Source organism: Hesperophylax consimilis, chromosome 17, assembly GCF_061612785.1.
Source record: "Hesperophylax consimilis isolate HC1 chromosome 17, BYU_Hcon_1.0, whole genome shotgun sequence".
Classification (NCBI taxonomy): Eukaryota; Metazoa; Arthropoda; class Insecta; order Trichoptera; family Limnephilidae; genus Hesperophylax; species Hesperophylax consimilis.
Window position 1 is genome coordinate 23,850,668 of NC_142852.1, and position 15,181 is coordinate 23,865,848.

At 29.6% G+C, this 15,181-nt stretch overlaps 2 protein-coding genes across 2 annotated transcripts in view; one reads left to right on the forward strand and one right to left on the reverse strand.

Annotated features, from left to right (window-relative positions):
* Positions 1-15,181, forward strand: part of LOC149416295 (uncharacterized) — a 36,863-nt gene that overhangs the window by 17,983 nt on the left and 3,699 nt on the right. The gene's annotated exons all lie outside the window — the stretch shown is intronic.
* On the reverse strand, positions 867-7,802 carry LOC149416297 (baculoviral IAP repeat-containing protein 7-B-like). The gene is made up of 2 exons (XM_089642111.1): positions 7,720-7,802; positions 867-2,221 (listed from the first exon to the last, which is right to left on the reverse strand). The coding sequence occupies exons 1-2, from the start codon at positions 7,742-7,744 to the stop codon at positions 1,314-1,316; spliced, it is 933 nt and encodes a 310-aa protein (XP_089498237.1). The 5' UTR covers positions 7,745-7,802; the 3' UTR covers positions 867-1,313.

Genomic DNA, 15,181 nt, shown 5'->3' on the forward strand with positions numbered 1-15,181 from the left:
AGATTGAATAAGTACCTACAAATAAGCGGAACACGAAATTGGACTCCTGCAAAATTGGTTTAAGATAAATTCCCTCACGCTTAATTTCAATAAATTAAAATATCTGACATTTTTATAACATCCGGAGGACAGCCGTCGGATTACTTAATTCTCAAATTACATACATGCCAAGGAATTTATCAACATAATCAATATTTATCACGCTCTCCCACTTATAGCACACTCCAAAAGCATCAAATATCTTGGAATCGAAATTGATGAAAATCTCCGATGGAACTAGCACATTGACGTAATTACAAAAAGACTCAACAGGTGCACATTCTTCTTTAAAACCCCGCAGTATCCTCCACATAAATGACATTAAAAAAGTATACTAAGCTTTGTATCAATCACTAATAGAGTACGAGATAACTAGCTAGAGGTCTGCCTTGAGCACTCACACAGAGCGGCTCAACAAAAGGTACTAAAGACAATTCTAAGAGTTCTGGTTAGAACTCCGACGGAAGAAATATTTAAAATCTCCAAGAGTCTACAATGAAAAAAAACTTTATAAGGAAAATATTTTATTAAATTTTTTAAATAATACATTTGCTCAACATAAATACTCAACCAGAGCAAAAAGCCAAAATGGTTGCTCCCAGTTAGAACACATCTTTTGGACAAAGAAATATTAAATTTTATGCTACGAAATTATACAATGCTCTACAAAATCAAACAAAAACAAAATAACGGAAATGAATATATTTAAAACAAAAGTAAAAACATGGCTGAGAGAACAAAGTGAAATTCAACTTACAAACATTATAAAAATACGATGTAAAGACAACTGAAACTAAATATAAAAGTTTAAGAACTACAGGCCGCCTCAGAACAGGAAATCCTAGTGAGGACTGTGAAAAAAATAGAATTTATACTTATTATACTTTGTACCTACATCATGTAAAAAAAACTTTGAAAAAAATATAAAAGAAATTAAAAAAAAACGTGTTTTAAATCGAAAAACACCTGTAAAACAAGCTTTTATCGATAATAAAAATAAAATAAAATAAACCTCACCATGCCAAAGGCAAAAATATCTAAAAACTTAACGATACAACTAAAGTGACTAACGGAAATTACTGGAAACTTTCTTACTAACACATTATTTTGTGAGACAAGTCTGAATATTATTCCTCTCATATTCCAGAGACGCCATAACGTACCTACATAAGCTATAGAGGTAACGTAAATCCCTAACCTGGATAAATGACATAACCTCAATTGTGTAAAATATCGCGTAATAGACGTACTTACCCCAGGTGACTAATAAAAGTTTAGTCGTATATAATTCGTAATAGCGAGTCGAATGGTTGTCGACAAATAAGACACGTTGACATTTTTAAACCGCAGTCCTTACAAACCAGGACATGACCACAAGGGACAAAGCAAACGTTAGCATTAGCAGTATTACAAATTTTGCATTTGCGTTCATCAACCTCTGCTTCTGTATCCACTTCCATGGGTTCTTCTTTGATGCCGTCTACCTTATCACTTCCCGAAGGCTGTTGCAGATTAATGCAAGTTTTCTTTGATGGATAGTATTTCTTTATTACCTGTTTAACAAATTCTTTTCCTTTCATGTGGTTAAGGTATGGACAGTTGTTGAACCAACGCGCATGCTCTTCCCATGGATCGTCTTCGTCTTCCCAGTTGGAAACTCCACCACCGCAGGAGAAGCAAAGTGTTTTGTCGCCAGTCTTGACGTGGTAGAACCCAGCTTCTGCGAGATCTTCCGGTGTTTGTTTCATTCGTTTCGGCCAGGTTCTGAATGAATGTCGGCGAGCTACTTTCGAATCGTAGAAACTGTTTGCTGGTCTCGATGCTTTGAATTTTTCATTTTCTTTGGCACTGCCTAATGGCATAACCCCGACCGGTTTCTGTAAAGCTCTAGGGCAATTTGACTTGTGCTGTGTCATTTGGTCAGTTTCTTCCCAGTTTCGGAGTTCTACTTTGCAGAAAGCGCAACTCAGGTTCCCACTTTTCAAATTGTAGTAGAAGCCGTTGCGTGCTGCTCGTTTTATATCATCCTCTTCTTTTTTAATGGGAAACTGCTCAAGGGTCAGCTTACGATGATCTTCGCGTTGAAGGTCAAGCTCAGAAAGGCGTAATATATCTTTCTCTGATGCATCTTCTTCTGATGCATCTCTCTCTGGTGCTTTGCTGGTATTGATAAATTCTGCATCTAAAATTAAAGAGAACATTTGTTGGTAAAAACAGAATTGTGTAGCAGAAAAACGCATTTGTTAATGGAAACGCTTTAAAATGGTAGGTGTTGGTTTTCTTATCAGAAACACAAAACTTTTCAGTTCCTAATTGAGATGTTTGAAATCAATTATTAGAATTCAGTTCTCTGAATGAAATTATTTTAATCGAGTTCTTTGAATTTAGATTTCTCGGTTCATTTCTTTAAATTTATCATTTGAATTCAATTCTTTCAACTCAATCTTTAAATTGAATTTAATTTTATGAATTCAAATTAGTTTTTTCATTTCTACAATTCTTACAATTCATTAATTTCAGTTTCTTAAATTAATACTTTGAATTAGTGAAATGATTTCAGATACTTGAATTCATATAATTAATTAATTAATGATTCGATATTGGATGATGTAATCCACGCACAGGAATATGATTGCATCTTCTTTAGATATTCCATATACAGGGAGTAAGTTACATTCTGATTTATTATCTTTCCATTTTGAGGAATGATTTAGTAAATATTTCAGATCATGTTATTATTACCTTACTTTAATATGAACCGATTCAGTTAATATGCGTAGTAGATTAACAATCTACAGCCTTTCATTACCTAGCAACCAACCTTGATCTTTTTCTATTGATTTTACATCCTTGTATCAGATAACATAAATAATATTATCGTAGAAAGCAATCACTTTGTGGTTTTACATATTTAATAATATAAAAAATAAAAAAATTGTTTAATACAACTATTCTATATACTAGGTATACATCTATACATATATAGATACATTTATACATATACTAGAGCAGAGGTTCCCAAAGTGGTCTATATGGACCCCCAGGGGTCGATGTCGGCTTGCTATGATGAAATAGATAATTTTAAAAAATAAAAATGATTTCATTCCACCAGGTCAACAAAAAAATTACAAATTATTGTTGAGACCACTTACGAAACACGAAGAAATCAGGACAACCTTACAATCGAATCAAGGTAGAAAAAAAATCATTTCCTAGACACACGTGTCAGAAATTCATTACTATGCCGATATGACCCGACAATCTGATTTATTTTATCTACCCTCGTGTAGAAAAAACATTCGAAAAAATTCCCCAATTCCTCGTATATGTGCACAATATAATACAAAACTTTACAGCATTGACATTTTTGGTTATAACCTAAAGAAATATCGATATGAAGTAATCCGTATGATCGATTATTAACATGAGAGTATGGAATGTATCGGGAGCATCTCCTACCCTCTTCCTATTTCCCTCATCCTCTCCCCTTCCTTTAACACCAAATTAATTTTAAGATATTAAAACTTCATTTCCACTCCTGCCGCCGCTGCCACTTTTTTAACCACTTCAATTTGCTGTTCCCCATTTTTTTGTGGAATGCCTGCTATTTCAATATAATTAGAGCGGGTTTTGTACTCCATATCTGAATTTTTTATTTCAAATTGTTTAATTATAGTATGAATTGTCATCCTTATCTGAAACTGTGTGAATTGTCATCCTTCGGTCCAAGAGTGACAAAATGGTTGTTGGATCTAGGCAGGACTGATTCCGAAATGATACTAAAAAATGTAATTTGAAATCACGAACGCCTCTACGTATCTTTATGTATCTTTTTTTTGTATCTTTTTTATGTATCTTTTTATGTATCTTCGTTTTAACATACTTATTTTAGCTAGTCTTAAATCCTGTATTCGTCTAGGATAACTTGAAACTTGTAAATTTGACTGCCCTGAAACGGGAATCTTTCCTAGTTGGACATTACAAATCATAAAATGTAATCAATATTATATTAAAAAAAAAAAAAAATAATGAACTTTACATAAGAAACTTCTGTGGCTTGACTTCAGTTAACTTGTATATTTTTATCTATCATTGTATATTATGTAAAAGCTGTTTGTTTCTTACAAAATAAATAAATAATATAATGAAAAAAAGATTGCGACATCATTAAAAATGTTTTCGTAAAATAACTAGTTTAATCACGTTGGGATCAAAATGTAACATTATTAAGAATAGATCAATTTATTGTATTAGATTTTACGCCTAGCCGGGCTTTTACATACAGTTTAAAACAGAATATATCTGGTAAGTTATATAAAATTACACAAAAAAATTAAAGCTAATGACTATAAAATAATATTAATAAAACTTGTAACAGTAACTATAATTATAATAATATGTCATAATCGGTTGGGGAGGGACTTTCAAAACTACCCTTTCGCCTGTAGAAAATGTTCATATGTTAATTTTGAAAGTCCTCCTAAGATAACAATCAACATTTCCAACCATGCAGCTGTTAGGGTTCTTAGTATAAACAAAATTTTCAAAAATAATGCGCTCAAGACCATTTTAACCTTTCCCTTACTGAGCTAAAAAAATCCACGCGTTCCGGTGCTGTGTAGTCAATACACATCTGAAAATAAGAGATTTAATATCGGAAAAATATGAATATTCATAGTTTATCGCTTATGTTTATTATATTTTATGGCTATTTTGTGATGCTCTTCCGGATAAATTAAAACTGAAAAAAATTATAAAGATTTCAATTCACAATTCAAACAACTTCTAGATAAATCCAACAGAAATCACAAGTTTTAATTTCATTCGATACATTTTTCACATATTTGATAATATGAGCTCATTTTGTGATTTGATTAATTGAATCGCGTTATGAATCTAAATGTAATTAATTAATTAATTAATAAGTTATTAAAACAATAAATTTATAGTACCTATAACAGTAAAAAAATACGATAGATATTTTTTTTTACATATCCTCTAAAATTAACTTATATCGTTGATGTCGCTATTCCAAATTCCTGTAATATTCAAAAATCTGTTAATGAAAAAATAAGAAAATACACAGATTTAGGAAATGAGATAAAAAGAATTTGGCATTCTCAGACTATAAAAATATTACCATTCGTTATTTTGGCTACTGGCATTATACCTAGCTCTCTCATTACAAATTTAGGCGTATTAGATCTATCAAAAAATGTATACATAAAGATGCAAAAGTCGGTCATTTTGAATACATGTAAAATAACGATTTTTTTTTAAATATTTATGTTGAGGGATCAGTAGGATTTATAGGCCCTGTTAGGAGTTCTACCGAGCCGAACCCTCTGATATGAAATTATCTGGAGTCGGTGAATTATTTTCCCATTTGATCTGGTGAGTTGACGTGTTGTTCTTGTATTGTTTTGTATTTATTTTATTTATATAATGCACTTGCATAATGTTGATTGACTAGATGATTATTTGTGGAAAAGTGTGTGGAAGGGTTTAGTTTTTCCTATGATGAAGATTTAACCCGGCGGAAAAGATAAAAAATAAAGCTTCGAAATATTTTTATTGTTTACCGGGACCACAATTATAAGATATAATTGTTAAAAAACAAACTTAAAAAAAATTGTTAAAATAAAACAAACTTAAAAAAAAAAAAAAAAACTCGTATTTAAGTTTGAATGCGAACATTGATAAAAAAAATGGACTCAACTTCCTTATTCTGAGGTTGGTTAAAATGATGAATGCTTCTGGGATTATATTATAGTCATCCCGTCAACTGAGTGGCCACTAGACTGGAGGGCAAGGCGGTTGTGTTTAGTCGCGAGTTTCTTTTGTTGTTGAAATACCTACTGACTACTCTTCAATTTGACGATTGTTATTTTCAATGATTTTATCTAACTTGCGCCAAAATGTAAGTAATTGCAATTATTGTCGTAGATTTATATATTTTTTCTTCACGGTGTTAAAGGAAATAGGCATTTTTTACAATATATTGTCATGTATTTAGTGTTGAAATGTGAAACATTTCCTGTATTTAGAGTTGAAAGGTTAATTTAATTTGAAAGGTGAAACATAGTAGAATAAGAGGAAACTACAAGCTAAAAATGTGTATATTCTTGGTATACCTTATATCGTAGGTAATAGGCATTAAAATCACTTGACAAACGGGGTCTAAAAACGTTCGATTTCAAGCAAAAAACTTGTTTTATCTTATTTTGTAAACAATTTTATAAGAAAGCGAAAAAATTAATCAATTGAAACTGTCACAGATAATCTTAGCTATAAAACTTTATTTTTAAAAGTTGTTTCCTTTATGCGTTCATACATTTCTATTTAAAAAACGTTTTTTATATGCATTTATATTTTTTTATTGAGTAATTTATTTTTTATTTGTATTCTACTCAAGCGAAGCGATAGGAAAACCTTCAATTTAACTAAAGCATATTTTTTGGTATTGATAATGTACACCAATTCGTTATAAAGATTAATCAAAATAGTTATTTGGCATTAAGCTTCGCCTTAAGTCCTGTATTTAGAGTTGAAATGTGAATTTAATTAGAAACGTGAAACATAGTTAAGTCTTTTATTTAGAGTTGAAACGTGAATTTAATTTGATAATTTGAAAGGTGAAACATAGTTAAGTCCTGTAATTAGAGTTGAAAGTTGAATTTAATTTGAAACGTGAAACATAGTTAAGTCCTTTATTTAGAGTTGAAACGTGAATTTAATTTGATAATTTGAAAGGTGAAACATAGTTAAGTCCTGTAATTAGAGTTGAAAGTTGAATTTAATTTGAAACGTGAAACATAGTTAAGTCCTTTATTTAGAGTTGAAACGTGAATTTAATTTGATAATTTGAAAGGTGAAACATAGTTAAGTCCTGTAATTAGAGTTGAAAGGTGAATTTAATTTCAATGGTGAAATATGAAAAAGTATTGCCAGCTTAAATATATTAAGACTTTAAAAAAAATTAAGCCACACATTCCCGAGTTACGAATAACCTGTCAATATTTGAAAATATCCTACTACCACCACAGTAAGCAGAAATATTGCTTGTGTTATGATGGGGTACTATTGCGATGCCAACTCAGCCTCTGACCGGGATATAGTAGGCAATTAAGGTCAGTGGCTTTGTGATCTTTATCATATTATATCTGAGTTATCTTATCATAACAAAAATATATATTTATTCCAATTTGAAATAAGACGTATTTAAATTAAAATAATTAAAATTTTTAATAAAGTTATATTTATGGTAGAATGTTGTTTAATTTATAATCTCATCATTCCAAAACAAAAAGAAATGTAACAAATTATTATAAGCAATCATTAGTCGCCTGAAATATCAATACAAATTGAAAATATCTCCCGAGTAAAAATAAATCACAAATCAGAAGATGCTGGTTCAATTCCCGTCGGCGGCATTTATTTTTACTCTGGAGATATTTTCAATTTGTATTGATATTTCAGGCGACTAATTATTGCTTGTAATAATTTGTTATCCTTTGTGCTATGCATAAAATCTTGTTTTATAAACATAAGTTTATCATAAAAAAATAACAAAAAATGTACTTCGAAATGGTTTTTAAAAAGCCGAATGGTTGACTTTTTGAGGTACAGTAACAAAGTTAACTATCTGGGTCTAATAAAATATATTAAACAATTACTTACCATCAATGTGCGGGCGATCGGCCATTATTTTTTAAATTCAATTTGAAAATCGAACACAACTGATTACACTTCCGTGGACACGTACGTGCCACATAGCACTGACGTTACATCAGTGCTCCACAACCTTTTCGCAGTTACAGCAAGTTTTTCAAAAGGAAATTTTACAAGTACCTACTGAATCTTGGTTTACCTCATTTGTATTTCTCAAACCTAGACAATTTCTCAAAAACTCTATGCCTTTCTCAACACGGGAACCTACCCACTGAGACAGGCAAAACAAAAAACCCTTATAATGTTAGTTATCAAGGTTAATAAAAATAATAATATTACATTTACGTGTTTACAGAAGAGAATTACCATTTTAATGTTGCTTCATATAAGATATGAAGGTTAATAATAATAAAAATAATAATTAATAAGTTAATTCGGCTACTGGCATTATACCTAGCTCTCTCATTAAAAATTTAGGCGTATTAGATCTATCAAAAAATTTATATATAAAGATGCAAAAGTCGGTCATTTTGAATACATGTAGGATAACGAAAGATTTTTTAAATATTTATGCTGAGGGATCAGTAGGATTTATAGGCCCTGTTAGGAGTTCTACCGAGCCGAACCCTCTGATATGAAAATATCTAGAGTCGGTGAATTATTTTCCCATTTGATCTCTGGTGAGTTGACGTGTTGTTCTTGTATTGTTTTGTATTTATTTTGCTTATATAATGCACTTGCATAATGTTGATTGACTAGATGATCATTTGTGGAAAAGTGTGTGGAAGGGTTTAGTTTTTCCTTTGGGGAAGATTTAACCCGGACAATAAAATTGAAAGTTTAAAAAAAAAAAAAAAATTAATAAGTTAATAATAATCGGAAGCATTAAAAAATATTACATTTTCGTGTTTACAAAAGAGAATAATCATTCTCGTGTTAGTTCATAAAAGATTTCAAGGTTAAATAAAGAAAATAATAATATAACATTTTCGTGTTTACAGAGACGAATAAGCAATATCTTGTTGGTTCATATAAGATATCAAGGTTAATAAAGAAAATAATAATATTAAATTTTCTTGTTTACAGAAGAGAATAACCATTTTCATGTTGGTACTGCACTATTCATTCACGCCTTTTAAGACTATTGAATCGAAAATATTTAAAAATAAAACTTAACAACTATTCCCGTTGGCCATAATACATCTATATTAAATTATTTGTTATCAAGTTTTCAAAATAAAGTATTCTTTCATATAACCATACGTGTCCAACACCTTCAATTATCTTATCAGCCATAGCCAAGATAAGATTTAACGATAACAAGGTTTCCAAAAGCTGCGATAATGGGACCCTATTTCCTTCGGTCATATTTTACTGTATTATACTTCGAATAAGTACTACCAACATAATGTCAATACTGTAAATGTAAACACATTATATATATTTCACTAGTAAAGAGTCATATAGAATACAATTCCACGGTTTTGTCCCCAAATTATGAGGTTCATTCACATGCGATTGAAAGAATCCAAAATATATTTTTTAAGATATTATGTAAATTTTAAAATGGTCTTTTCTAGAGAATGGCTAAATAAAGATAACGTACTTTGTTCATTTATTTAATCAAAAAACAGTTTTTAACATAAAAAACATACTCTGCACAACTCATTAGGGCATTCCTGTATCAAGATTTGCAGCTTTAGACTTACATCATTTAAAAATATACATATATGTAAACTTAATATAATAATAACATTAAATGTAAACCCAAAAACGAAAAGTTAATGACTCGGTTGTTTCGAGACTGGTAGACAAAAATAAACAAAATTTTAGTAACAAATGTTTGAAAAATGTCAACAAAAGAAGCATTGTTAAGTAATATAAGTTGGCAACAATAATATTCATTTGTTAACTTAAGTACAAGGTACCTGTGCTGGCTTATCAGACACAAGCATAGGGTAACCATATTAACAATTACAACATGGATAGTATGAATAATAAATTGTAAGAAAAAATAAAATAAATAAATAAAAATAGGTAAATAATAACCGATAGGTAAGTAAATAATATAAATAATAATAAAAATAAATAGTAAGTAAGTAAATAAATTAGCTACATAATAATTAAAGTAAATAATAATAATACGAGAATGAAGTAGATAGTAATAAGTACATAAGAATAATAATAACAATGAGATAAAAAGAATTTGGCATTCTCAGACTATAAAAATATTGCCACTTGTTATTTCGGCTACTGGCATTATACCTAGCTCTCTCATTCAACATTTAGGCGTATTAGATCTATCAAAAAATTAATATATAAAAATACAAAAATCAGTCATTTTAAATACATGTAGGATAACGAAAGATTTTTTAAATATTTATGTTGAGGGATCAGTAGGATTTATAGGCCCTGTTAGAAGTTCTACCGAGCCGAACCCTCTGATATGAAAATATCTGGAGTCGGTGAATTATTTTCCCATTTGATCTTTGGCGAGTTGACGTGTTGTTCTTGTATTATTTTGTATTTATTATGCTTATATAATGCACTTGCATAATGTTGATTGACTAGATGATCATTTGTGGAAAAGTGTGTGGAAGGGTTTAGTTTTTCCTATGGGGAAGATTTAACCCTGACATAAAGTCGGAAATCATAATCACAATAAGAATTTAAAATAAAATTATTTAAAATACTCATAATTGGAAAGCCACGGGTTGCGATTGGATACATAATTTTTGGTACAAACGTCTGACTACTTTACATCCTCTTTTGGCAAAAAATCTTTCAAAATTTGTCAGTCAACCTCAAAATTTTATAACTAAGGACAATGAGGAAAGAGTACCATAAACATAACACAAGATTCAGTCAAAATGATGGATTAGTGGTTCCGAAATGTACCAATAAGTACGGAGAAAGAACTCTAAACTACATCGTGCCCAAGATAACTAATAATCTACCAATGTCAATCAAAAATAATACCTTATGTACAACTAAAGTCAAATATAATCTAAGAAAATTGCTATTGGACACAGATGATATGTATTGATGCCCTACTGAGGCCCTTGTATAGCTAATTGGAATTCACAAAAAAATATACAATAGTAAATTGTACCAACTTATGTATGCTAAATATGGATATTATTTCGATGTGACCGTTTGAATTGGTACTTGTATATTTTTTTTAAATATTTTTATTTATTTTATAAAATACAGTATAAATATTTAAATTTACATAGTAAGAAAATATTTCAATAAAAATTAACATGTTTACCTTTACAAGAGTCTAAATCTCGTGTGTAAAGGGAAAAAAAATAAAAACATAACATAATATGTAAATAGAAGAAAAAAAGAATCATAAAAACATATAAAGTGAAGAGATTTTAGTTTTTTTATACAATAATTTATAAAATAATATAGTGAGATATCATCGTCATTCTAATTCGTTAAATCATTTAAGATAGTGAAGTTTATTTTATTTTTAAATTTATTATAATCCGGTTCTAATCTCATCTCTGTCGTTAGTTGATTAAACCACACCACTCCAGTGTACGTGTAATAGTGTTGTGCAAAACTGGTGTGCATTAATGGAGTCCATAAGCGACCCATTGTATTTTGCCTATTGCTCTCGACACGAACCATGACATGGTGTGACTTCTTATAGAGATCTTTGTGGATTTGAAGCAGCGTATTTTTTGTATATTTATTTTTTAGTGATGGGACTTGAAAATCTTGGAAAAGTTGTGAGGTTGGGTAGTCTGATGGTTTTTTTATTAAAATTTTTATTAACAGCCTTTGAGTGATTTCCAGCGGTAAAAGTGATGATTTGTAAGCTTCCCCCCATGCAACGATACCATACTGTATTATTGAATGGGCTAAAGCGTAGTAAATATTTTTAAGAATTTTTAAGTTAAGTATATTTCTTGGACTAATAAATATGTAAATGAGTTTTCTTAATCTATTTATGATATTGTTTATGTGAGTTTTCCACTTAAGGTGACTATCTATTATTACACCTAAATATTTAATTTCATTTTTATTTCCTATGAATAGACAGTCATTATTTTGGCAAGTTGATCTTTTTGATGTGCATTTTCTTTAATGTATTTTAATATTTAAAGTAATAACAGGGTTTTTTTGTTTATACTAAAATTTGTATAATATGTTTTTTCAATATTTAATGTTAATAAGTTTTTATCAAACCATTCTTTTAACTTATTGATATCATTGTTAGAAATTATTTCAAGTTCATTCAATGAATTCGCTTGAAATATAATTGCAGTGTCATCTGCATATGAAATGAGTTTTCCTGTTAATGGTAATTTAAAGATATTATTAACATATAATATGAATAGAAGAGGGCCCAATATGGTGCCTTGTGGTATTCCAAAGTCACTTGTGTTCGGTTCACTGAGAGTGTCATTTATTTTTACACATTGATTTCTAGAGTTCAGGAAACTATGACGCTTATAGTGCAACTATATTTTAATTTTTTATATTCTGTTATTTATTTATTTATTTGTAAGAAACAAATAGCTTTTACATAATATACAATGATAGATATAAATGTACAAGTTGACTGAATGTTCAAGCCACAGAAGTTTCTTATGCTAAAGTTCATTGGAAATGAAGTTTTAACATCTTAAAATTAATTTAGTGTTAAAGGAAGGGGAGAGGAAGAGGAAAATAGGAAGAGGATAGGAGATGCCCCTGATACATTCCATACTCTCATATTAATAATCGATCGTACGCATTACTTCATATCGATATTTCTTTAAGTTATTACCAAAAATGTCAATGCTGTAAAATTTTGTATTATATTGTGCACATATACAAGGAATTTGGGATTTTTTTCGAATGTTTGTTCTTCACGAGGGTAGATAAAATAAATCAGATTGTCGGGTTGATCTAGACGGAATATGAAGATTTATTAAATTGGTAAGTTCTGGTGAGTCCAGACCATTATTTACGATTTTAAACAATAAGATTTGATCAAAAATTAGACGTCGTGTTTGGATGGAGTTAAAATTATAACATTTAATGGATTCGGTATAATTGGAGAAGTGTAAGTTTAGTTTATAATTTATGTGTTTAATTTTTTTTTAAATTCTTTCTATTTTTTCGATATGGGCTTGGTATAAAGGAGCTATTGACTTAACCGTGTTATTGTACGAAGTGTAGTCCGTATGTACCTGCTTGCTGACTAAATTGTAAAATAAATAAATAATAATATAACTCTCAAAGTCACCTAGTTTAACCAAGCAGAGCGTCTCTACGCCGGAATTCGAAAATAACACTACAAATAAACTCGCCCGATATGACGAAAGAGTCCGTACAAAACCAAGCAAAGTGCCCATAACATTTTTTACTCCAAATGTGCTAAGGAATAGCTGGTTTAAGTTTGTCGGGTTAGTGCCGATACACCCTGTATGTAAATCTCAACTTGATATCTCGATGCGTAATTATTATAATGCTAATGATCATAATGTACGATAGTAATTGTTTTATTTTTAACAATGGTTAACAGTTCTAGGTATTTTTCACAATATTATTTGTTTTTGATATTAACAACTTTTAACACGCATACTTCCTCCTAGACATAACAATTGAGAAGCACACACTTGTATCTTGACTTCTGGACCGAACAGACACGCGAAAGCGTTCAGTTTGAAACAAAATTCAAGACATAAGGCCACTGAAGATGGACAGTGAGATCTGTCCGAAACCTCAGGAATTAAAAAGTCCTTTAAAGGACTACGTTACGCGGGTAAACCGAGAAAATTATTCTACATCTAACCATTCATATAGAACCCGCGCAGATGAAAAGTACTATGCTAAACTAAATTATAATTTATTTATACAATACATTAAAAACATTAATTTATTATTATTACTGGGGTATGTTATTATAGCCTTCTTGTATCTATATTCCGTGCAATACATCTACTATTTATGCGAAAGTATGCCTACTGCATGCAATAATACAACAATCAAGTGTAAGCTGTTCTTTGTTCTGCTCCCTAAATTGACGGTTGATTTCTTGTTTTATTTTATTTTTATTTTATTTTATTTATTTGGGAAAATCAACAGATTATTTACATATATAAGAATAAACTAAATAATAAAGATAAAATCCAATAACAGATTTTCACTTAAAATTATAATAATAATAAAAATATTAAAACAAGAAACTAAGGGTTCTGTACCCGTGGCCTGAGAAATTTATAAAAAATACAAAATTGTAAATAATAAATAAAAAATAATAACAGATCTAGGAACACAAATAAATTAAAATTTAAAGTTAACTGATATACTAATATACTAATAACCAGCTAAATTTCAAAAATTTAAATTTAACTGATATACTAATAACCAACTAAAATTCAAAACAAAATGTATTGTAAAATTTCAACACAGCAGCAATCAATAAAAGCACTACACAATAGCAATAATAACAATATAATAAATGTATACCTACAACTAAATTGAACACATGAGTATAAATTGGAAGGTAAGTAACTGGAAAGGATTCAAAGCAATAACATGATAACTTCAAGTAGAATATTTAAAATTATTTAATGTTAGTTATTACATATCTTTTAAAGGTTCCTAAATTACTTGAGAATATGTCCATATCATTAAAATTCTTATTAAATATACTACAGGCTCTGAATATAAACGCATTTTGTCTTATATTAGTAGAACATTTATGGAGATGAAAAAGTGGTTTTTCTCTAGTTCTAACGCTCGGGACTCTAAAATTAATTTCAGACAGAAGGGGAGAACAATCAATAAAGCCATTGATAATTTTATGGAGATATATTATATCTGCGGAGTCTCTTCTAGTTTTTAATGGCTTAAGTCCATAAAGGTCCATCGAGCTGTTTGCGTCAAGGTTTGAATTTAGTTTGAAATTTAAATGATGGACAAATTTTCTTTGGATGGCTTCAATGCGATTTATGTAAATATTATATTGAGGATTCCATATGGGAGAAGCGAATTCAAGATGACTGCGAACATAAGAAAAATACAATATTTTAAGTGTTATGATATTATTAAATTCTTTTCCAATACGGAATAAGAATCCTAGCATTCTAAGGGCTTTCTTAACAATCATATCAATATGAGCCTCAAATGTAAGTTTACTGTCAAGTATAACACCTAGATCACGAATTTGTGTAACTTTTTTGAGTAGTTGGCCAGCTATATGATAATTATGGTCAAACTTAATTTTATTTCTAGTGAAGGTAATTACATAACATTTAGAAGTGTTCATGTTGAGACGATTGCGGATACAATAATCATTAAGCCTATACAGATCTTCTTGTAGTTTAAAGCAGTCAATTATAGAATTAATAGGCAGGAATATTTTCATATCATCAGCGAAAAGTAGAACATTTGCATAATTAAAGCATTTTATAATGTCGTTGATGAAAATTGTAAACAGTAACGGTCCCAGGTGAGATCCTTGGGG

Excerpts from the sequence above, each read along its gene's own strand:
- LOC149416297 (XM_089642111.1), bottom strand. The coding sequence starts at position 7,744 with ATGGCCGATCGCCCGCACATTGATG. Across the intron at positions 2,222-7,719 it reads CGATCGCCCGCACATTGATG|ATGCAGAATTTATCAATACC; the intron begins GTAAGTAATTGT and ends CTTTAATTTTAG.